Source organism: Camelus ferus, chromosome 10 (genome assembly GCF_009834535.1).
Source record: "Camelus ferus isolate YT-003-E chromosome 10, BCGSAC_Cfer_1.0, whole genome shotgun sequence".
Taxonomy (NCBI): Eukaryota; Metazoa; Chordata; class Mammalia; order Artiodactyla; family Camelidae; genus Camelus; species Camelus ferus.
Window position 1 is genome coordinate 16,433,187 of NC_045705.1, and position 26,441 is coordinate 16,459,627.

At 32.5% G+C, this 26,441-nt stretch overlaps 1 protein-coding gene across 2 annotated transcripts in view; it reads right to left on the reverse strand.

The window, feature by feature from the left end:
* Window positions 1-26,441, reverse strand: part of KIF18A (kinesin family member 18A) — a 73,477-nt gene that overhangs the window by 34,778 nt on the left and 12,258 nt on the right. For both annotated transcript variants that reach the window (XM_032488386.1, XM_032488387.1), the window contains exons 4-12: window positions 24,563-24,667; window positions 24,039-24,149; window positions 22,747-22,944; window positions 20,660-20,836; window positions 19,152-19,226; window positions 18,827-18,939; window positions 14,502-14,664; window positions 7,748-7,912; window positions 2,753-2,874 (exon numbers count right to left, since the gene is read on the reverse strand). In XM_032488386.1, coding sequence (XP_032344277.1) covers window positions 2,753-2,874; window positions 7,748-7,912; window positions 14,502-14,664; window positions 18,827-18,939; window positions 19,152-19,226; window positions 20,660-20,836; window positions 22,747-22,944; window positions 24,039-24,149; window positions 24,563-24,667 — 1,229 coding nt within the window. The remainder of the gene's footprint in view (window positions 1-2,752; window positions 2,875-7,747; window positions 7,913-14,501; window positions 14,665-18,826; window positions 18,940-19,151; window positions 19,227-20,659; window positions 20,837-22,746; window positions 22,945-24,038; window positions 24,150-24,562; window positions 24,668-26,441) is intronic.

The window sequence follows — 26,441 nt, forward strand, 5'->3', positions numbered from 1 at the left end:
TGATTTCTTCTTTGATGCACTGACTGTTCAGTAGCATATTGTTTAATCACTTATTTGTGAATTTTCCAGTTTTCTTTTTGTAATTATTTCTAGTTTTATATCACTGTCATCAGAAAAGATGCTTAATATAATTTCAGTCTTCAAGCTTCTTCTGTTAAGACTTGTTTTGTGGCCTAAGATATGATCTATCCTGGAGAATATCTTATTTGAGATTTGAGAAGAATGTATATTCAGTGGCTTCTGTATGGAATGTTCTGTGCGTATCTGTTAAATTCACCTGGTGTAACATGCAGTTTAAGGTGGATGCTTTCTTACTGACTTTCTGTCTGGATGATCTATCCACTGATATAAGTGGGATATGAAAGTCCCTTATACTTACTGTACTGCTGTCTATTTCTCATTATGCCTATTAATATTTGCTTTATATATTTTGGTTCTCCTATGTTGGGTGCATAAATATTTACAAATATTATATCCTCTTGCTGGATTGACTCCATGCATCATGATGCAATTTCCCTCTTTGTCTCTTATCACACAGTCTTTGTTTTAAACCCTATTTTGTTTGTTATAAGTATAGCTACTCTAGTTTCCTTTTGGCTTCCATTTGAATGGAATACCTTTTTCCATACCTTGGCATTCAGTCTGTGAATGTTTATATGTCTGAAACGAGTCTCTTGTAGGCAGCAATAGATAGCCACTCTACGTCTTTTGATTAGAGCATTTAGTTCATTTACATTTAAAGTAATTATTAATAGATACGTACTTAGTGCCATTTTGTTCATTGTTTTCTGCCTGTTTTGTAGTTCCTCTGTTCCTTTCTTCCCCTCTTTTTCTATTCCTTTGTGGTTTGATGACTATCTTTAGTGTTAAGCTTAGATTCCATTCTCATTATATTTTGTGTATCTACTAAAGGTTTTTGCTTGGCGGTTACCATGAAGCTTACATATGACAACTTATTTACAACAGTCTATTTGAAGTTGATAACCACTTCCGTTTGAATGCATTCTAAAGGTCTACATTTGACATTTATCCCTCTGACACACATTTTATGTTTTCAATGTCATATTTTTATCTTTTTATCTTGTGTACCCCTTAAGTAATTATTGTAGTTACAATAACTACCTTTTTCTTTTAACCTTCACACTAGCTTTGTAAGTAATTAATCCACTATTTTTACTATATATTTACCTTTATCAGTGAGATTAATACTTTCATATTTTTCTTGTTAATAATTAGTGCCCTTTGTTTTCAGCTTAAAGAAGTCCTTTTAACATTTCTTATAAGGTTGGTTTATTGATGACAACTCCTTTAGCTTTTGTTTGTCTGGAAAACTCTTCATCTCTCTTCAATTCTGAATGATAACTTTGCTATGTAGTTTTCTTGATTGAAAATTTTTTCTTGTAGCATTTTGAATTTACACTAATTTTTTTTTTTTTTTTACCTCTACTCTATGAGCTCAGGCTAAGATGGTTTATCACATCTACTATTTGATCTTATTTAAGCCTTTCAAAATTGTTATAAAGAAAGTTTAAATTTATTTTGACATATAAGAAAATGAAGGCTTACTGAGGTTAAAAAAAAATTATGCAAGGTTATTGCTAATATAAACTAGAATTGAAGACCAACTCCAAAACTCATACTCCTACTATTATGTTGAATTGCCTCTGTAATGCTTTGGTTCACCAATTTTCTAAATAAGTAAGAGTTAGAAATCTTTTTGCCCATTTTGAGGCAAAAATTTATCTTATATGTATTAATCTGTTTGTCTGATACATCAAATACAGTATGGCTAAAATAATGTTTCTTTGATAACTCCTGCAGCTGGTGTGAGTGCAAGTAAATGAATGTTCAGTGTCTGCTGTAGGCACAGATATAGAAAGTATGAGGAGTTCAGGGGGAGCTTCTGTCCCCAGGATAGTTTTTCCCTAAAGTTTTTCCTTTCCATTTTCTTCTTCTTTTTAAAATAACTATGCTAATATAATTTCCCTTAAATTGAAAGTATGGAAAATTAATTACCAGTTATTTGAGAACACTAGAAGAACTCCAGAAGAATTTTAGACTGGCAGAAAGCCCTTAGAGAAATAAATTTCTCATTTTTACAAAGCATGAAAGTGACACCTAAGAAGTTGACTGATGTATCCAAGGTAATAAAATAAAGATCAAGTCATACCTTTTTACTATTATATCTCAAAAATTAAAAGATGTTACTACTGAGTTAGTAGAGGGAGCATGAAAAAGCTACCATAGCATCACTTAAAATTTGGGACACTTGATGTTAAAAAAACATACATTTTTAATAACTTTATTTTAATGACAGCAAAAAAATCATTCTGGAATTATGAAAAAAACCTGGCTACTCAAAAATTCAGTTGGTATTAACAGTAGTTGTTTCTAAGAGGGGAAAAGGATGGCCAGAGGACAAGCAGAAGAGACTGCTTTTCACTGCAGAGGCATTTTTAGAATTTTGTATTATATGACATATAATACATAAAAATTACAAATTTTTAAAGAAAAATGCTTTTGAAACTATAAAGCACTGTAAAAAATTAGAAGAAAAGAACCACAGTTTTTATACTTTCTTAGTGTTTTTTAACTCTGCATGCTTTCTGATATTGCCAAACACTTAAAAAATACTATATCTTGTATTAGATAAAACTAAATTTTCTGGCAATGAAAAACTGAACTTCTATGCTTCAGTTTATTTAGATCTACAGTGTTAAAATTTTTAGAATAGGTAAATCCATGTACTTACGCCTCAGTCTGCCTGTGTTGCTGTTCTTGAAGACAAGCTAGATCCACCATATGTTTAATTTGGGCTTTCAAATCTTTGTTCTGGAGGTGCAAATGGTGACAATGAAGTTCTTTACTGAGTTCCTGGAGAAAATAATATAAACTATACTTCAGATTCCTTTAAAAATGTTAAACTCCAATCAATTTGAATAAACCTTACTTTATATTGGTATCAATAGTTTCAATTTCTTTTCATATGAAATAGTATATTTAAAAACAATTTGAAAAACTTAACTGTTCTGGTACAGGTAGTCTATAACTTACAAATGAGATTAAGCTTCAAGTTTTCTCAGAAACTGAATGTCAGGAACTCAGAATAATTTTATTATAATGACAGTTTCTTGGTTTATCCAACTTGTTCATAATACTGTGAAAATACATGAATATGACCAGTTTGGCTTAAATGTCACTTCTTCAGGAAGGCCTTCTCTAAGCATTACATTTAAAGATGGCCATTGTCTACCCCCAATAGTCTCTGTCATAGCACTGATCAGTAACAGTTCCATTTATTTATTTGTTTATAGATTCTCTGTACTAGAATGTAAGGTTCACCATGAGAATAGGGGCTGTGTCAAACCAGTTCAGTGTTACAGCCCTAGTAAACAGTGTCTGGAGATGCATGCAATAAAAATTTCTTACCTTCACCCAATCTTGGTATAAGCTTCATCCTAGAGCAAAAGTGTAAAAACATTTTTGTAGGCTCCCATTTCCTAAGCCTAATGTGCATAGGCCCAAATGTTCCCTAATCCACCACCTAAAATTACTTAATGTTCTTTTTTTTCAAATCTACTAAATTTTAAGTATGGAAAACATCAGCTAAATAGTTACATTAAAATGTGAATGGTAATAATCCAATAGCATTCTTAGACTCTCAAATTGGAAAACTTTAGTCAATAAAATAAAAGGGAGTGAAATGTCTCACACACTGTTAGGAGCTGAGACAAAAATTCCATAAGCAGGGGATTTGTGCCAAGAAGCTTCTTCCTATGGATAATTCCCATAATCCATGTTAGGTTTTCAATATTCCTTCCCAACCTGCAGCTGGCCATAGATTCGCTATAAGCTTAAAGTTACTATTTGTTTTTCTTTTTTGTAATACTTCTTATGCCAGTGATAGGCACTATGACAGGGAAAAGAATGTCTGAGATATATTAAAGTTGAGGGTTGTTTATTCACATGATTCATGATTATATTTCAAGAAATACAGCAAGTATTTTAGAGAAAATTCTCTTTAGGGAGTCAGGATAATAGAGTTAGAGCATTGGCCTATGAGTCAGGTGATTTTAGAGATGGCTCAACCATGACACAAATGCTACCTTAAACCAAAAATATGGTGTTTATGGAGATCAGTTTATTTGACTAAAATTTAAGAGCTTGACTCGATGATTTCTTTAGTTTCTTCCAGTCAGAAAATTCAATGATCCTAAAAATATGAACATATTTGACAAATATTCTATCTTTTCTTTTTAAAAAAATTCCTTCTTTATATACTTTCTCTGATATTATCTTCTCAAATCACTCTTAAAGAGGTAAGCCTTGATTATATAATTATTTTAGTCAATAATAGGTCTTGGCTAGCTTGTCATCTTTGGAAAACCAAGTTTATAATTTGAATCTTTTTCTTGTCTTGATACAGTAATGACTGAATCTGCCTGGAAAAGCATGGCCTATTATGAAAGCTACAAGTACGTTAGTAATAGCTGAAGCAAGGACTATAACAAGAGGTGATATATAAAACTTGAGAGGTATCCGGGTGCCATGTGAGGCCTAGGAAATCATCACGGAGACTTTACACGAGGGAAAAAGCACTGAAGAGTGAGATGATCAGTTACCTTTTAGAAAGCTCATTTTGGTTGTGGTAGAGAGAATGAACTGCAGTAGAATATGAATGGGAACATCAAGACCAAGTGTAGCAGTCCAATAATGGGGGCTGGGAGTCTGAATTAGGGTTGTGGTGGTGGCAGGTACAGAGAACTGAATACATTTGAGAGGTTAAGATTCCAGTAGATAACACATAGTCTCTAACAAAGAAGTGGAACGTTATAGATAGGTGAAGCAAACCAAAAACTACTATAAATTCAGCACCTGCAACCTTTTCAAGAGAACCAGCTCTTGTGCACCAAAGGAGAAACATTTGTTTGGCCAGGGCATCAGCTGTTTTCTCTGAAAACTTACATCCAGAGCATGGCCTGCATACTCTCCTAGTACTCTGGTGGAGGCTGTCACCTTCCATGATGAGCCTCCTCAGCTTTAGATGCCTCAGATGTAGCATGGGATTTCAGAAGTTACCTTTCGTAAGCCCAGTTATTCCCTATTATAATTTATTGATTAATCAGTGTCTTCTTTGGTTTACTTCTTTTAAGTCAGGTAATATATTATATAATCTCAAGATGAATATGACATTTTAAAATAAGTGAGCTTTACTGCACTCTGTTGATTCTTATTTTGTGGTTGGCTATATTCCTTTGATAACTATGTAAGTTTAAAAAGCTAAAGCTCTAATCTGTTCTTAGAAACAATGATCAGTACATATATGAAACCTAAAAAAATGTGCAATATATTGTATATGTGTATTTACATGCAGTATAATGTATATGCGCAGTCAAACTGTAATAATTCTACCTAATAAAACTGAAAAAGGAAATAAAATAAAATAAAATAAGTGTGCTTTAGTTTTATTCTAGAGTAGATATTTCTAATTTTGTATTAATGGAAAAATGACTTAAAAAAAAAAAGCAAAACTGTATGAATGTGACCCACTCCCCCAATCTCCTACCTAGGGGAAGATCTATAAAGCTCTTTTGATCAGATTCTCAAAAGCATCTATGACCCAAAAGGATCAGAAACACTATTCTGCAGTCAAAACAGAAAATGAATTTTATAATGCAGCTAACTCTGCTGCACCCCTTTTATGTACACCTTTCTTTGGCTCTTGATATTTATGATGCTGTTGCTTAGAATATTATTAAACTATTATTTATCAACCATCAATTATGTATTAAGTGGTGCTATGCCTTTGTGTACAGCATTTCATTTAAGCTCATAACGCTTTCAATGTATTTTAAAGATGAGAAATTAAGACAATGAAGTTAAATAACTTGTCTAAAGTCACACAATTAGAATTAGTATTCAACACAACTATCAAATAATATCAACCACACTACGACCAAAGTCTATCCTCTTTCCCATATTTACATTCTCCCTGTAGGAAATATTCTAAAGCTTTGTCAATTAAGTTACATTATAAAATCTCATTACAGTATGCTTTGTACTATATTTAATTCCCAATCTACTGAGCTAATTGCCTTGCATGCTTTATCAAGATATTTTGAGGATCTGTAGAATTACTGAGGTATAGATTAAGCTGTTGGCTGACCTCAATGAATCTCCCCACTAAAGAACTATTCAGTCTCTATCTTTGGCTTTCTTCTTAGGAGACAGAGTATCTGCTGCTCATTGCTCCTTTCACTGCCTTGAACTGTCATCACTGACTACTTCTGCTAGTCTTCCTCTCCTTTCAGTCTGAGTCTTAATGCCAAAAGGATGGCCATTTACATCCACTTCCCTAGTCATGATGCACTGGGTAATATCTCTGAATATTAATCATCACTAGCTGCATTCCTTTGTACTGAATATTTAATATTTCATTTCACCTGTATTTATTTTCAGTCTAGTGCTTCTCTAGAAATTTGAAGATTCCAGAGGACTAGACGCCAATTAGCTAATACATAATATAGACTTTCAGAAAAGCATCATCAAAGTAAAGACTTTAGATGTCCCTCCTTTAGAAAAACAGAATATAAAGAAGTCATTGTTTTAAAGTGCTAGGTGGGTATTTAGAGGGGTGGAGGTATAGCTCAGTAGTAGAGTGCATGCCTGGCATGCACAAGGTCCTGGGTTCAATCCCCCGTGCCTCAGCAAAGGGGAAAAAAAAAAAAAGTATTAGGCATTTAGATAAAAATTACTTTGAAGCAGTTGCCTGCTAGCTACTTATTCCATATTTATTTTCCCCTTCTTTCTACTTAAGAGAGCTCTAATTTTGTTCAGGATGCCAATGTGTCCAGCAAAAACACTCATCCTTCCAGATTCCCTTGCATCTAGGGATAGCGACATGACAATTCTAGTCAATAAGATATGTCTGTTAGGGATTTCTGGAAAAGTTTTTGCTTTCCCAATACAGATCTCTCTCTCCTCTTTCTTTTACTTTTCTTCTTTCGGCCTAAGTGTGAACTTAAGACTAAAGATGGAATAGTGATAGTGCAACTATGAAATGAAAAGTATAATGATGACACTGATGAAATTTGGGAGGTACTATGTTCGGAATGAACTGCATACTTTCAAGAATAATTATTGTTAAGTGGGCAAAATATAGCCCTAACTGCTAAGGGCACTAAAGTCAGATTTCTACAGTGTTGCAGTTGAACACAATTCGGATCTGACTCAGCCATTAACCATCACTACTCATCACTACTCTTAATAAATATAACCTTTTGCCATTCTAGATGGAATCTCTTCAGTTCAGTACATAAACATACACACATACAGCTTTCAAACCAGCTTTCTTCAGCCATAATACAAACAACGCTGATGACATTTAAAACTATTTTTGCACAAAATATCAAGTATTAAACTTAAATTACCTATATGATAAAAACTCAAGTACAGTTTGAAATAGAATTACTTCATTCTAACCTAAGAGGTACCTCATAAAAAGATGCATTCACTTAAGAATAACATTTAAAAGTAACTTTACTCTTCTGAAAGTACAGAAAAGGCAAATCTAGTAGGTAATTAGAAAGACAGAAGGTATCTTCAGTTAAAAACAGTAAAATGAGTCAATTAAATCTCAGGGAGATGGAGCAAAAGTTGTGAAGGATATTTACTCAATAATGAAGACAATGAGTTTAAAGAGCTCAGCTCTTACAAAATAAATCTAAATATACAAACACATACATACCTTTGGAATATGACCATTCTGACCTAAGAGTCCCATTTCGGCTTCGACACGGTGGAGCCAATTAGTATTCTCATCAAATTGCTTCAATTCCTCCTCCCTTTTCTTCTCTAGGTAGCAGCGGCGAGTTTTCAACATTGCAAGTCTATGATCTCGTTTGCAAGTGGCCTGAAAAATAATGCATTTAATAGTCAACCTAATTTTTATGATATTTGATGTATGTGATATTATTAGTACAGTGGTATATTTCCTTTTAAGTTTGCTACCGTAGTCTATTAAATTAGGCTATACTTTTGTACTTAAAGCTATTTCTCCCTTGAAATCTCACAATAGTAGTGCTTGCAGGAAAATAGGAAATTGAGTTGTGAGTCATTTTTATAAAATTACATGTTGAGAGTTTATGGCTTTAAGAAATACAGTGGCCAAACTGAAGTGTATAACTTTTTTTTTTTTTTTTTTTGGTGCTAAAATACATTCCTTTAAATGTTGTATTTGAAAGGTTCATACAAGGTCTGGTAAGTCCCATGATGTCCTTACTCAAAACAAAGCGGATGCAAGTCCTGCTCTTATTTTCCTTCAATTTGAAAGATATGAAGAAGTGAGGTGTTCAGTAATTCTGGTTTTGCTTCCAAGTCCTTTAGACTGCTATTGCAAATGAGAGAAAATGAGCTTATATCACAGTGCTCATAAATATCTTATCATTGGTTCAGGACCCATAATGGGTATTCCAAATATTTTTGGTGTTTCATCTGGACATAAATTGAGATCAAAACTGGCCTTCTGGTTTTTCACCCAAAGGGTCTTGCATACTATCATGAGCACTGTGGGCCAGAACAGCTTGACCTCTCTGAACTTGCCTAAAGACACTGAACTCAATATTCATCAGATATGATAGCTGATCCTGAGATAATAAATTTCCAAAGATTAGAACAAGCACTTGAAGCTCATTTGGGAAGTAGGGAATATAAGAATGAAAAAAAAGCAGGAACTACATTTGAACTTGATTAAAGATCTTACTCTCTTTAGGAGATTAAGTTTTTATTATCTTTTAAAAAGATATGTTGACATTTTTGAGAAAAGTAAGCAGTAAAGAAATGTGGAAAAATATGAAACAATGTTGCTCTTCTCACTACCTCTTTTTGTTTGTTTTAGAAAATAATCAGTTATTTTTCATTAAAGTGTTACTCATGTTGTCATGCAATGGGTAATCAATTATTCTTTAATTAAAACATAAATATATTTCTGTAAATCTCAGTTTAAACTTCTAATAGAATACTGGTAATGAAATCCACATAGACAAAAGCTCTTTGAGACACTAAAAAAATTTTTTAAAGGAGAAAGAGGTCCTGAAACCTGAAAAGTTTAGAACCACTGATATAACAGAAGATAGAATATGTGGTTTCTTGACTTTCTTCTGCTATTCAGCAAGTGTGAAAACTTAGGTAAGTCAATCTCAGTGGGTCTTTAGTCACCTCATCTGAAAAAATGAACATAAAAGTATTGTACCAGCCTGAAGAAAGGTAATTAAATCAAATTATCTTTATTTTGCTTTAACATTTAGAAATGTTGTACCAAGTCTTAGAAATCAGAGCAGGAAATGATCTGCAGGTCTTATGGCAGTCAATATTTAATATCAAAAAGATTCCAACAGAAAATCTCAAAAAATCTACTTCTAATGTCCATTAATTGTATTCTCTATAATGGTTCTCTATGGGGACATTTTCCATCAGGGTAATTTCTATTGAATTACTGTTCTGAAATAAATAGCAGGTAAGTGTTTGGAAATAAATTCTAAAATATGTATGTTAAACCATGACATTAAAGTAAATTGTTTCCCATTAAGGTTTCTAAAAAGCTCCATATATTTTATTAACAAATCTCCAGAATACCATAAAAGGTCTTGAGTAAGAATAAACATATAATTCTAAAGTATTAATTATTGCTTTGTGCTAAAGGACTACAATAAACTCATTATTTCACTAAAACTAATTTGCATATTATCTTTATACTACCATGAAATTACTTAGGAGCTTCACTTTAATACTAATCTCAGAGTCCATACTCTAGAGCCATTTATAGCTGAATCAATGAGATTATTTTAGCAATTACGATAGTAAACCTCTTTGGAGGGTCCCAAACAGATATAAAATTTCTTGCCCCAGCAAGCAGTTTGGTAAAACTATAGTGTGACACTTCTGTGAGAACAAACAAACTCAGCCTCTAGATGGCTTCCTCTGTTTTTCAATAGTTTATAACGAATAAATTAAGAGGTTTTATCTCCTTTGCTTATCTGGTCTCAAAGAACGACTATACAAATTGGAACGTGGATTGAAATGACCAAAAGTAAAATATCATAAAAGGTAAGTGGGTTGAAAAAAGCAGAAGAAAAAACATGCAAACAGAAAATAATTAAAGAAACCAGCCAAACCCATTCCTTTACTCTATGTCTTTTCTAAGTACACACATTCAAAATTCAATGCGGTAAGTCAAAGAGAGTAAAATAAACACTATTTAAATTATCTTGGGATTAAATAGACCAAACTCATTAATTGTACTAATATTCTAAGGTTCAAAAAATGGCAGTCTGATCCTAAGCTCTGGTAATATAATAATCCTTTGCTTCAAAGATTGCCTTTTGACTGCAAAAACAGACTGTAAAATTCCTGGCAACCAAAGCTTCCACAATTTGGCTCACTACCCCTTCTGGAATTGACTGTCAATAACTCCCAATATGGCAAATAGTCTTATATCATGTGCCATCTCCAATCTATTCATAGTGGTTAACTCTGGCAACTTCAGATTCAGAGACAAAGAGTACTGCAATCAATCAATGATACAAGTAAAGGAGTGGGAATTCGCAGGAAGCATTGAGTATAGTTACGCACTTCCACACACACTGTCCTACAAATAAGCTGTGCTCTGGTCAAACCGATGTCCCATTTAGAATACACTATTCTTTTTTATTTTTTTCCCCCCACTGATATTCTCATGCAAGGCCCAGCATAAAGCTCATCTCTCCACCAAGAAGCCTTTCTTCACCACAACTGGAAGCCACAGTTTTCTCCTCTGAATAGCTATAACACTTAAAGTACTTATAGTACAGCCAAATGATCAAAAGTGCGGACTCTGAGGCCAGACGGCCAGAGCTTAATATTATTTCAGCTATGTTAATTAGGTATATAACTCGAGATAGCTTACTTGAATTCTCAGTTGCCTCTGTTGCTCACAAATGGTGATAATATAGGATCTACCACATAGGCTTGTTACAAATACTAAATATATTAACCCATGCAAAAGCAATTTGAAAAGTGTCTGGCACATAATTAATGCTCAATATTAGCTGTTTTTATTGTTATACTACTACTGATGTGACAATCATATAGTGCTATGTCATTTTTATATAATTTCATTGCTTCAACTAGCTTTTAAATAATTGAAGCTTATATAATGTCTCTTTTCTTTACCTCTATTGTGTCTAGCACAATGCTTTGCATAGAAACAAAAAGGTTCAAAAAAAGCTGGTGTCAAAAGTTGAGATGTTAAGCTAGTATTAACTGCTCATGACTAAATTTCTTGTTTTTTTTTCAAGAAATCAGATAATTGCACCTTCATATAATTGACATTTAATGGATACCTACATAAAATCGAAAAGAATTATTATCCTCATTGAAAATTACTCTATAATACATGCAAATAATTAAGATAATATACACAATTATTAGAACATGTAATATAGTACTATTTCAGAATTCACTTAGTAAATATATGAAAGGGGTTCATTACAACAAACTGATATATTAAATATGAGATAGTCTGTTACTTGGAAGTCATGAAGATTATCAAAAATATTGGCAAAAATTTTGCAGTTCAAGAAAGTTAAAGTACAAACATAGCAATAAATCTCAAAGATATAAATTCCATTTTTCTTCTGCTCTAAAAGGATATGCGGAACATTTTAAATGCATTTGAAAAACAAAATTAAAAACAAGTTTTCAGTATTCAGCACATTATTAACTATAGGCACTATGCTGTACAGTAGTAGATCTCCAGGGATTATTTGTCTTGCATAACTGAAACTTTGTACCCTTTGAGTAATACTTGCTGGTTTCCCTTCCCACAGCCCCTGGCAACCACCATTTGACCCTACTTCTGAGTTTGACTTGTTTGGATTTTTCATATAAATGGTACATATCATGCAGGGTTTGTCCTCCTATGTCTGGCTTATTTCACTTAGCATAATGTCCTCCAGGTTCATCTATGTTGCAATTGGCAGGATTTTCTTTCTTTTTTTGTAAAAGCTGAATAATATTCTATTGTTGTATACTTAAAAAACGTTAAGAGGGTAGATTTTATGCTAAGTGTTGTTACTAAGACACTATTATTAATAATAAAGAGGGTGGAGGAAACTTTAGAAGGTGATGTATAGGCTTATGGCATAGGCTGTGCTGACAGTTTCACTAGTGTATATTATCGCCAAACCCGTCAAGTTGCCTACATTAAATATTTATGGGGCTTTTTTGGTATGTCAATCATATATACCAGTAAAGTGGTTTTAAAAATAAAGGCATTTTCAATAAGGCATAGCAAATGTATATTCAGTAAATGATTAACTAATTTTATAATGTAGTTTAACAGCTATTGATAAACTCATGTATTAATACATTTTTATTAACATCTTATAATTAATTTCTTAGCATATCACATCTTTCCCATTTCATATGCTGAAGAAAACCCTAAAATGCTAGTTTTTTAAAGCACTATTTAAAATTTGATGGCTTTCAGACATTAAAAAAAAAATAAAAATTTTATGTATTGTTAACTTCTGGGAAGGTAGAAAAAGAAGGCTCACTTGGGGCAGAAGTCTAAGTGGACGGGGAAGTTATTTACAAGAGGAAAGTTTTAACAAGTAATATGTAAATCCATCTCATGCATTACCTACATGGTTAAACTACATAAAATACATAAAAACGCAATTAACTTTATCATCAATGAACACCAAAACTAGAGGAATCCAATATTTTCAAAATGTTTATTTTTCTGATCTTTGATAATCTGAAGTGGCACATTTCCAAGTACACATTTTTTTTATCCTGCTTAGAGCACATGTTTCTTGAATTTACATCATATTGACATCTTATTAGCCCTGAAAATTCTAAGCCTTAAATTTTGTAAATTATCCTTTCCCCTAATAGATCTCCTTCAGAATATCTATTAGATAAATGGATGACTTTGCAGTCTATCTTTCATGTAACAACATCTTGTTCACATTTGCTACCTTTTTATATTTGGCATGATGTCCTCACATCTCTCAGTTCCCTAATTCTCTCTTTAGCTATATCTAACATGTGTAAATCATAGGGATAAGAGCACAGACTCTGGAGGCAGCTTGTTTGGAGTTCAAATCATAGCTCTGACTCTATGAGCTGTGCGATTTTGGTCAGAATAACTTTTCTGTGCCTTGGTTTCCTCATCTTAATTACAAGGATAATATCACATGTGTTATAGGGTTTTCTCAGAATTAAATGAATTAATGTATGTAAAGTGTTTAAAACATTGCCTAGTATTGTATCTATGAAGTGAAACTTTAAATTTCAGTAAATAAATCTTTAATTGCTGGAAGTTTCATTTGTTTTTTCTCATATATATGTTCCTTCTTTTCTTTGATTCCTTTATTGTTAATTCTTTCTTTGATGACTTTTTCATTTTTTAGTTTTTATCAGGTTGCTATAGTATATGAAGTTTGGGGATTCTGTCATATTTGCTAAGTCAGCTGACCTGCTTGTGGTGGATTGTTTCACCACATGTTTTGTAATTTTGGATAGGGAGTTCTCATTAGTGGTTAGAACTGAGGATCTATTTCACTAGATTGAGTTTGTATTGCTTCTGTCCAATTCCTTACAGATTATCACTACTCTGATACCATTTTCTATGTTAATTTCTCACTCTAGGGATTTGCTAAACAATGTATGGATTGTAGAAATTCAAACCTCAAATCCTATGAAGTGTATTTATTATGACAGTATTCAAATGAGATTTTTTTTTCTTACCCTAATCTTGGCTCCTCATCTTCCTGTGCTAGTTGGTAAGATGTTTTTTTCCTGGTGCATTTCCAAAACGAAGGGTGAAGGCCTCTAAGGTTCCTGGCTTTATGTGGGGCTGGTGGGGGCTGTTATTTCCAACTCCCTGTCTCCCTTGAGTCCCTTACCTAAGTAGTAGTGTACATCAAAGCAGGGTAGTGAAAGTGGTCTGTGCAGAAGGGGAGGGAAGTGCATTACTATATTAAATAATAAAACTGATTGGAAGTTGATCTGGGTTTTTTTTAGCACTCTGCAATGGAAATTCTATCAATGCCAGTGACAAAATATTCTTCCCTGGGGAAAAAAATATACCATTGGTCTAAGTTGCAAAGTATTGCCTACATCTGGAGTGGACTGCTCTCACTGCCCTACCTTGGTACCCAGCTCTCTCTGAGTGTGTTAACTTCTCATTCAGTTTCACTAACCCTCACAGAAGCAATTGTTGTAATTGTATCTGAGATTGTAGAGATTTTTTGTTTCCTTTTTGATTTTGACACCTAGGAATTTAATTTTTTTCTTGTACATTTAAGTATACAATTAAAACAATATTTGTTAGATTTCCTCTAGAGGAATGTTTGTGGAGAATTGGTGATTGAATAACATATCCTGTTAAATTTCTGGAATTATAAGCCCCCATGTTTTTACCTTCTCTAAAATTTAATGATAAAGTTGTTAAATACCTTTTCTACTTTGTCTTCAGAACACATCATTTCTATTTGCTTATGGCACTGTTGTTGATAGAATGACTTAAGTTCATTTTCTTTAAGCAACATTTCTAACTTCAGATATTCTTGCCTGATTTCTTCTCGATTCTGGAACAAGCAGTTCAGAATTTCTTGAAATCTACCAAAAATAAAACACACAGAATCTCACTATTTTGTGACAGATAATACAAGTGTACTTAAACAGAAATATATGAACAAGAGCATATATTCCACCCATAGAATTAGACTCAGTGATAAACGGCAAATAGGTTAGACTGACTGTTTCCTATTAAATTACAAAAATGTTTGGAAAGGGTTATGAAAATTATTTTTATAACACTGGATTTCCCTCTCTCTCCTCCAAATAAGATCATGTTATTAAAAGATATAGGTATTATAAGGCCTCTAGTGTTAGTCATATACTGTATTTTGTTTACATAATCTACCTGCTAACCAAAAAGAAAATATTTTGTTTTTAAGAAAAGGATGATAATCTGGACCTGCACTATCCCAATGAACAAGGCCCCAGAAGCAACACAGTACTGTGTGCTGTTTTGCTGTTGGCTCACTGTGTATAAACAAGCAGTGGGAGGGATAATCATATGGTGCCTCTATGGCCCCCTAGGGAAAGTGAGATAGTCAGTTTTTAGCTTCAGAACTTGTTACAGTGAAAACACACCATACGGTTAGGTACCCCCTACAGTCTGGCTAAGAGTCAGCTGACACTGCCAGGACCCAAAACATTCAAGTTTATAATGTGGTAAATCTAGAAAAGCCGCTCCACTGTGCTTCCTCCAAAGGGCAATGCAGATATAGGGAATCAAAGTTGGGGAGTGTGACTCACATCTCCTCAAATGCATACAGACCTAAAGCGGATTCACTTTGGTGAAAGCCCTAAATGGAACCTGCAATCTTGCATCCCCCAGGGTCAGCAGAACATTGGTCACAGCAATACTCTGATTTTATAAAAATATATTTACACTTTTAAGTAACAAATCAGGCCTAAGCTACAGAAACAGTAAAACAATTATACCTAGGCAAAATTCTCAAAGAAAGATTAGCTGTGAAGCTTTTAAAATAAAATGGTAACAAAGCAGATACACTTAAAAATAAATGTTCTTTGGCCAGAATTTTAGGTATATTTGTAAGAATCTATGGTAAAAACACTGACAATTTACGTCAGTAGTTCTTAATGAAACTCTGTTGGGAATGAATATAAACCACAATACATCGACTTCACTGCAGTTTTGTCAAACTGATAAATATTTCATAGGAAGTATGTACAGACATTGCAATTTCATTGTATTATATTACAACAATGCTAATGCCAGTAAATGATTTGATAAGTTATCTTTAGGTTATGCCCAAAGATAATTTCTTAGTTTTTCTGTAACATTTCACCCAAGGACATAGTTAAATATTGGTCAATTTTGAAAGTTTATGGTCCAGACTTGTAGTTGGTGGTGTTTAGCGTTTAGGATGGAAGTAGTGGAATTAGTATCAAAGGTTTCTAGAGAGCTGTTTTTAAAAAAAAACTATCATTTGAAAAAAAAGAGTTCTAAGGGAATGACTAATAATAACTATTTTCTAGTCATTTAAAACATTCAAGTAGCTAGAAAACCAAAATCTTTACTAATAATCTTAAGTGACACATGATGAACTCTAGACAATTTTCTTGGTATAATCACAAGTGAAGTTTTATAATTAGTCTTTATAAAGAACAACTGTACTTTCTTCTTATGCTTTTTTTGAATATTATCTTTCCAAAGACCTTTGATAGAAAGCAAATATTGCACATTCTTTCCTTTATTTAAACCTCATAAAAATGTTATTTCTTTAAAGACACTTGAAAATTCATGGCTTTAAACAAGTTCTATGCAACATTATATGACTGATGTGATAAAAAGTATTTCATATATTTCTTTCAGAAGACAGATTTTTTGAGAGAAAATGACAAAGGCTATGGGATACATAATTTTATTATTACCTTCTTTATAAATACAAGTAAATTATTCAACCTGCTGAGTGAATTAAAACTTCAAGTTTTATTATTGGTTGGGTTGAAATGTGAAAAGCACCAAAGTTTATTTCATAGCTCAGGCCATCTCCCTTTTGAGCCATTTTACCAGAAAAAAAGAGTTAATAATTTAAAGCCATCAACTCTGGAAAAGTCTACTAACTGGTAAGGTTTTTAATTGGTAACAAGATCTGGTTAAGCAGCACTGAGCAATTCCATGTAAGCAATGACACCAAATGTGAGCAGTTGGTGACTGCTTTAATTGTCAAGAAGCTTGCATCAACAAAGAGATATCTGGTTGAATGAGGACCAATACCATTTTTGACTAACAAAATGAAATAATAATACAACAACTAATAATATATCAGAGTTAAAAGCTTTCTTTGTTAAGACTAGATGAATAATGAGGAATCAATTTTACTTAAGTTATTTTTTAAAAGACACTGTAAAATTGGTGGGATATAACAAAAAGCTTCAAAAGACTATAAAATACAACAATTTTATCTTGACAATGGGCTGCTAAGGGGATTAACAGAAAATAATTTAAACACTTTAGAAAATCTCCGGTATGAACAGAATTCTTCTACTATAACAATATGTGGGTCAACTTTATGCTATATTGTCACTGACAGAGAGAAATAACTGTTTAATTACTTCTTTTGGTTTCTGTAAAATGGGATAGTATGGGAGTAAAAGAATTAGAATTAAAAAGGGATGATAAATAGTTCTCGCCCTAATCTTACACTGATAATTGAGGAAACAATACTCCATTTCAAATTTCAGAGTTGTTGTAGAGATCAGATGAAATTAACATGGGACTAAAAATCATCAAAACCTACAAAGCCAACTCCAAAAATAAAGTATTATTATTATTAGAAGTAGTTATCTTAGCATCTGGGGTCAACTGAGGCAGAAGAAATGATTTTTTTTCAAAATTAAGGATATTTTATGAAAACGTTAATATACAAATCCAGTTTTAAAAAGGTATTGTACTTGAAAATAGGTTTAGTCACTGTTGACTAGCCTTCCTCATGTATACTAAGACATCTTCTACAAACTCTAGAGTTTGTTCCAAAACATTGTGAATAATCAGTGGTTTAAGTTGTGGTTAGTTTTTCATATGAATGATAATAGAAAATTACCTTTGGAGAATGTTAGATAAGTTTAACTTTATTCAACTTTAATCAAAGTTGAACAGATTCCTTTAGTAACAGGGCCTCTTAGAGCTTTCAATATGCTAATATACTTCAGAAATCTCTTAGATTCCGTAAGTAAGACATAATTTCCAAACTTGCTTGATCCAAGAATTTCTTAATGTCTTCTTAGAACTACTCAAGATTCACAGCTTTTGAACTAGTGTCCCATCAGGACAACCTACAAATTGTCTAAGTTGCTTAGAAAAAAGGACTTGTGAGTACTGTATTACTAACAGCTTTCTTTTTAAATTTACCAGCTAAGAAGCTTAGAGGGAATCTACCAAATTTCTGCATCAATTTAAATCACTGAGAGATGTCCCTTCAAATAATTCACTGCTTAAACTCAGTAAGTATATTATTAAGAGTTACATAAAGTCAGAAAAGGGTAGATAGGATTTACATGAATCATATAAATAATGATAATGCCAGATGCAATTGCTTGAATGTTTGTGTCCCCTAAAATTCATATGTTGAAACCTAATACCCAAGGTGATGGTATTGGGAGGTGGGGCCTTTGGGAGATGATCAGGTCATGAGGGTGGAGACCCCATGAATGGTGTTAGTGCCCTTATAAAAGATCCTCCAGAGAGACCTTCCTTTCTTTTGGCTACATGAGGATGTGAGAAGTCTACAACCTGGAAGAAGGCCCTCACTCAACCAGGCTGGCACCCTGGATCTTGGACTTCAAGCTTCCAGAAGAGTAAGAAATAACTTTCTGTTCGTTTGTTTATAAGCTAGCTAGTCTGTGGTATTTTGTTACAACAGCCAGAACGGACTAAGACACCACAGAAGAAAAATATGAAATCTACTAAAAACTAATTTCATAAGTAACATACTTGGCTTTACTTTCTCCAACTTATACCTAAGTCTTGGTTCTTCTCTTTATCTGTATAATCACGATTAAATTACCTGATCTCCAAAGTGTGCAATATAAGACCAAACGGTGACTTCCTGAATTCAGTTGAGAATATATAAAGACAAACAACAAATGGTGATGATACTGTAAAACATCAGACTAAATTTAAAATTTTAAATATCTGACTAAATTTTTTAAAATCCTCAAAATGAGATCTTAACGTCATTTTTACCTTTCAATTTCTTTTTCATGAGGGTTTGAAATCATTAACTTTGCTTTGTTATTTTCATCAGTAATGGCTTTCTGTTCTTCATAGGCCTTTAGTTTTTCTTTTAACATTAAAATCTAGTAAAGAGAAACAGTAGTTAAAATACAAAACAAATTATTTGTCTTCATAATGCATGGCCACAGAAAAAGTTTAGCTGTGAAAAATAACTGAACAAGCCAGATTTCAATTGTAATAGGAAAGCACATCAAAGTTTTAGACAATAAAGATTGCAGAATCCCATAAATGGGGAACTGAGGGAGATTAGCAATAATGTAAAGGGCAGACATACCTCTTCCTTCTGTTCATTACAGATCTTTACATACTGAGTTATATGATTGTCGAGGTTAAGAACATTGCTTCTCAACTGTTGAAAAATAGAAATTAAGATTATGTATATATAGAGATAACAATCACAGAGTTATATACACAAACAAAATGGCATTATATTTTCATGAATTCAGTTCTCTATAAATTCAGAATTTGTGACGATTATGATTATGTGACAATCGTGATAAATTATGCTGATGTTTAAAATCTATGACAAGAGGATGTGCTGTGGACATTAGCACATCAATAATATAAATGAAATTATAAAGAAATCGCCTTACTATCTGAAAAAAGGTACTTTTAAGAACTTGCAAAGCATTCACTCACATTATAATAAAAATTGCCCACTTTCTTTATCTTTTCCCCTCACTTCTAAGAAACAGGTAATTTTAATTTCCACCCATTTATAAGTTCAAGTAGTTTTTAATGAGTTCTTAATACATTTTATCCTTTTTATAAAAGTATGGCCCTCTTGGCAGCTATGGAACAGTGGAAAAAATATTCAACATGTAATCCAAATACTTGATTTTGAGGCCCTGCCCACTTCTCACTGAACTTAGAATTTAACACTTAAAAACTCTGAACATGTGATTCCTCAACTGTAAAGTAGAGGTAGAAATGACTTCTTCAATGGGTTGGTGTAAGGATTGCATGAAAAGCCTGTGTGAAAAACTTTTGTACATCCATATAGTACAACCTTTCCCAATTTATTGTACAAACAATATATAAACATTTCTCTAAGGAAGATAACAACCTCCTTATCTTCATGCAATGGGAGTAGCAGAAGGGTAAGTGGGAAGAGAAGCCATCACATCAGCTGAACTCCCATTCTATTCCAACCCTGAGATCCTGTGATTTTACACATACATCATGTTTAACTTACATTTTAAAAAATTACCCCAAACTACTGGCAAAATTACTGAGCTAATCAATCAAGATTATATTGCTGGAGCTACACAGACTGGTTACATCAGTATCATGAGCGTGGAAATAATTTTTAAAAGGCTATTTACTTCACAAACCGAGGCAGATACTATATCTGCTTTACAGATGAAGTAACTAAGGTTTGGAGAGATTAGCTAACATGCCCTAGATTTTCAGGTAGAAAGTGTTGGTGCTGGGCTAGGCAGAGTACCAGCCTTGGCTGCAACTGATATGTTAAAGCCTTCAGCAATTACTTGAGCTGCCATCAAAATATCACATGCCATGATGTGAAAAGAGTTAGAAAGAAAGGCACTAAAGCATCCTAGCTGCCCAAAGACTAAATGTAACAGTATCTATTATATATGTAATCAAGATGCTTAATGGTTTAAGTGTCTCAGTTAATACTCAATTAATGAGGTTAGTAAACACATTTCTAACTGTTTCCTAACTCATTAGTAGAAATACAACTCTAATATTTTGCTGGAATTACAGAAAAGAAGAAAATGCACCCAATACCCTTACAACAAAGGCAGAGTAAACACTTACAGAAGATTTAATGTCCTTTGCACGGTTAGCATACTTAAGAGTGTTATATGTGTCATCGTAGAACACAGAGGAAGGACTAACAGCAGCTATCATTATAGTTTGACAGTTTCCTCCAAGAGAATCCTTTAACAAGCGAGTGAGCTTACTATTTCTGTAAGGAATATGCTGATTCTTCCTCTGAAAGAACAAAAAAAGAATTCTTATGTCATTTTCCACATTCAAATGCAAACCTGCTACCATTTCACTATAAGAATTTAAGCACTGCCCAACTTTTTCCAGACTCATGATATAATTAGTGACTGAAACGATGATAATGAATCTTATGAGACTATTCAGTGAATATATAAAACAAATATCCCAGTGAAAAACTGTATCTCCATCTGATTAAATATGAACTTTAGTTAATCATAAAATTTCAGTATTGCTTCATTAGCTGTGATAAGTGGACCATATTAATGTGAGATGCTAACAGAGGAAATTGAGTGTGGGGTATATTTAACAAAATCTTCCTGTATTATCCTTATAGCAACTTTTCTATAAAACTATTCAGAAACAAAAATGTCTATTAAAAAAAAAAAACTCCATTCATTTTTTAAAAAGAAATTAAAATACAAAAGTAATATATGCCCTATAGAAATATACTAGAGGAATAATAAGAATTCTGCATGGCATAGAGCTACTTCTCTCCTTAAATAACCATCTAACATGAATACAAAATATATTATAATTAAAATCTTACAGATATTTTATCTGAAAACACAACATTTCTAAGAGAACTTAATTTTTCTAGGTTTTCTTTTACTTAAAAGTTAATAGTTCTGATTTTAAAGTAATAATTTTTTCAAACACTACCACTTCTATATACAAACAGAACAGTACAGTGTTAAGCTTAAAGCAACTTTATGCTATCCAATGTAAACCTTTCATATTATAGAAGAGAAAAATGAAGCTTGGCAAAAAGTGAAATGACTTGCCTCAGGTCACATGGCAGGTAATTCACAAAGCTAGGAATGGGCCCCAGGTCTCCTAACTCCCAGTACACTATGCTGTCCACCATAGATAGCAGTCTTTCCCAATCACTGGGGAAGATGCACCGTTGGTGCTACTTGGAATGATTTTGCTTGTCACTGACTAGTAAATGGCTCAGATGGAGTCAACTAATAAAATTAAATAAGTATATGGAAAAAATATCATGAATGGCTTAAGTTTAGACAATCAGTCTCTATACCCTGCTGTCTGCCTACATGTTTGAGATTTTAACTTAGAATATAAAATATATCTCGCTTTTGTAATCTTCATGTGATTTTAGTAACTTGCCTTTTTAAAAAAGACTTCCCAAATCATTTGAATTTACTTCATACTAGATCAAAATGCAACATTTTGAAGAGTTTAACAGTAACTTTCCTAAAGCTTTTGAGTTTGGCTTTAACTTAAATTACCATATTTTAACTTTAAAACAAGGAAGTCATTTTTACAAATACAGAAGTTATCAAATATGCTCTGTTCTAATAAGTACTTCTAGCATACAGTAGATTTAAAATATTTTTAAATGCCTTAAAGTCATCTAGCAAACACTATCTGATTAGGTGATTTAATTACATTTTCTACCTTAAAACTCCTCTTTCTCTCTAAGAAAAACTAACACTTTAATATTTAATACAACTTTAGAGTATGTACATAAAATACTAACCAGACCAGAATTAAGCTTTTCTGAAATGCGGTTTTTGTTTTCATGCCAGTTCAATTATCTTGCTTGCTCTGTAGTGACCATTAAATGGGAATTTTAAAAAATCAAATTCAAATAAATGATGAGAATGTACCATAGAATATTAACTATCAATCTTATATTCATCAAATTCTGATTATAAAACTAGAAGTTAAAAAAACAAAACAGCACTCCCCATAGCTTTATTTGAAATAATAGGCTCTCTGAGGTCTTTGCTCTGTATATAAACATTATTGTTACATTCTTAAAATCTGATTTATAGTAGACCTTAAAAACAAAATTATGTTAAAAATAACTTTCTAAGAACTATACATATTTCAATATCTCAAAATACTTAAACAAATAAGCATATAGTACCTACCTTTGTATCTGCTAAGGCATTGATAACATTCCCAAGAGCTAAAAGTGATCGATTAATATTTGTGCCTTCTATAAACCGGGTCCCTTTAGCACTGGTAGAACTGGCTCTCTCAGACCCTGCCAGGTCAATGAGTGACATCTTGGCAATTCGGACATTTTGGTTGATACTTGCTGTTTTATCTTGTTGTCTCAAATAAATCTTTATGAAATTACAGGAGAATAGGGAAAATGAGAACTAGAGTTAACAAAATTAAAAGGGAAATGTACACTTTATTTTTAAAACAGCAGGAAATTAATTATTTTCATTTAAAAGAACAAGGTATAATCTGACTGACTGATAACCAAGAGTACCAAAAGTAATCACCAACATTAAGAAAAATTTGAAAATAAAAAGGTTTCCTATATGGGTACCAGAAGGCAAGTTAACTCCTGTCCTGATAGGTCAAAAACAACTGCCACTTGTATTCTGGTAACCCTTATAAAGCAAGGGCTAAGACATTTTGGGGGAAATCTCAGTGTCCCAGATAAACATTTCTCTCAAGACTACTGATAAATCAAGAGTCAGTGGTAAGAAAAGAAAAGATTAAAATTTTGTGGCCTGAAGACTTTCTAAATGACCTGATTGCTTCAGATCTAAATTCTTTCAACTATAACTTTCAACAATTTCTTTCTAAAAGATGAGTTTCACATAGCATAATCCAGAATTAAGTTATATAATCATTTGGATTTTAAAAGGACTAGAAACTACAAATAATAACTAAGACCCTATGCTTTAGCTTTTTCTAGAATTGTATTCCTAAAAAGTACTGTATCAACAGAATCACATGCTTCCTTAAAGAATGCAACTACTTACATGGTCACTATGGTGAAATCTTTTGAAAACTCAATCAGTATCTCCCCATTTATTTGTTCTGTAAATCTAGATCTATAAAGAGAAAGTTTGCTCTGAATCTAAGATTATCTTTTGGAAAGATTAAATATTTTCACCAACTCAGAAAAAAAACAAACACTGCAACATCTAACACTACCACTTTACTATTCTCTATCTTCTTACAGATAAAAATTTACATTTCTAATTTACAACATGTCAATTCTAAATATTCTTGACAGTCATCTCAAATCTAAATACTTTTGATAGAATCTTCTCAAAGCTGCAAAGTGATCGCTGAGAAGTAGAGAGGTCCACAGATGAAGAGATTTTTTTTTTTTGTATGTGTGAAAATTACCATCCATAAATTTGGGTTCATTTATTTCTCATTCAGTTTTATGAGCAATAGTCTAGCAACCTGTTACCTGAAAAACAGCATGAGAGCGAGAAGATGTAGCATTCATATCAGTGGGATGCTGTGTCCTGTTTTTGTTTCCATTATCCAATAACTGTAAAATTTCCTCTGAGGATTTGGGCTAAAGAAGTTTAAATAAAAGAAAAATATACAAATTAGCCATCTATCTTTAAGTTTTTAAATAAATTGTCAACAAGCAAAATAAAAGCTAAGAAAATGCTTTCCATAAATTTAAATCCCATGAAATACTGTATATCATTTGCTTAGTATTTTGGTGCCATATGAAAAATAAAAGATACCATCTAATCTCTCCAATAAAATATAAATACATTAAGCAGAATAATACACTATATTAAATGTTCAAGTAGATTTTTAAGAGAAAAGTCCATTCAGTTATTTCCAAGGGAAACAAAGTAAGACTAAAGATATACCCTGATGATTTTAACTCTACACTTGGTTATTTAAAGATAAGTAAATAGCTAAATAACCACACTTGCTATTCAAACAAGGGAAAAAGAAGTTTATAAAACACACCTGATGTAAAGTCAACCCTTGAACGACCACCCCTTTTTGGGCATCTTCCCGGACAGCAAGTGGCCCTGAATTTACTAAGAGGTCACGAATCTGTTCATTATATACCTTAAAATAAAAAGGACAACTTTAGCATTGATGTCAAAGCAACAGTGACAGCATCACACACACACCTGTACATATTGCTTATTTAAGGTTATATTAGAATTTTATCTCAAAGAGAAGCAGCAGCTCATTTCCATTCACTTCACCCCATCTATCACACATTGTCATTACTTGCTTAACATCTGAGCAAACAGATGATTACCTACACTTGGACTTAAAATTTAAAGGTGCAGTCATTATACCCTCCTCCATAATTACCAACTTGATGACTACAGTGAAAAAGAAATAAGATAGCTGAAATTGCCTTTTCTTATTTCCTGGAAATATAAGAGACACACTGTCTTGGAAAACTCTAGCAATCTGAATGTAAGTTATATGGAAGTCACATGGTTCTTACTAGAAAAGATACAAATTGTTTCATAATGCCCTAGTCCAAACGTTTTAAATTTTAAAGCTTAAAAGTTAAAAAACACCCACACTCAAAAATGGATAGTATTTATTTCAATTATCCTTCAACTACATTAAGTTTAACACATAATTCTATGATAAGTTCCATAATGGGACACACCCACATCCCAATTTGAATGATGGGGTTAAGTGATCTGTCCACAGTCACAAAGGTAATAGCAGAGCAGGGATCAGAGCCTGATATCCTCACTCTACTGCATGGCACTGAATACACATCTGTATTTTAAGTCTCTGAGAATTACTTTTTTTTTAGTAATTTCTATAAATAATGCACAGAAATAGTACTATTGACCTGATTTCATGAATTTACTAAAGGTACTAAGTTTTCTTCTTGCCAATGAAATGACAATTACAACTACTTGATTATATTTTTAAAAAACCACATATAAAATTAAGTCTTTAAGAATTATTTTGTGTAATATCTATATTATAATAAATAGTCCATAGTGGTAATTCATTGCTGGTAAAATTTTCTACAATGAATGATAACCATGTTTAAATGTAATAAACTCTTAAAAGTAGTAAAAAGATAATATGAAAGATAAATTTTTTGGTTCTCATTTTTCTGATAAGCAGCAGCCACTTTTTAAATGATTCCCCTTACCCCCTTCAATCATACAAAATACACAATTAGAACATTCACTCTCAAGCTGGTCCGTGCATCAGAATCACCTGGGAGCCTTCAAAAAACATAGATGCCTTGGCCACAATCCACACCAATTAAATTAAAATATCCAGGGGGTGAGGCCTAGGCATGTCTATTTTTAAAAAGCTCCATAGCCAATTCTGGTGTGTAGCCTGAGTAGAAAACTATTAGAATGGACACTGCCTTACCATTAATAAAATGAAAGCAGATTTTAAAAAAGGAAAAACAATCAAAAACATTATAAATAACCAAACTTCAAAATTCTCACAGTTACAAAAGTATCTAAGGAAGAAATAATGAGTACGTCCATGCTCCCTTCCTAATTAAGTTCAGAACAATTCTTTTCAGTACTTAACTATAAGAAATGAGTTTTACTTTTCTTTTATCACCAAGTTCTAAAGACCAACAAGAAAATTTTTAGCAACATAATCAATTTTTTCAAAAGTGAAGAAACTCTCCCAGTAGAAACCAAGCTATAAGACGTCAATATAACAGCAGTGACAACTAGAAATTTACTCTCGATACCACAAAGGACAGGTAGTAAAATTAGGGACCTATGTTTCTGCACTGGTTTCTGAAACACTATCTGAACACAAAGTCAGAATGTCAATCACTTAGTTATGATTTGCTGAATGCCAGCTATTAAGAGGGTAACAGCCTCAA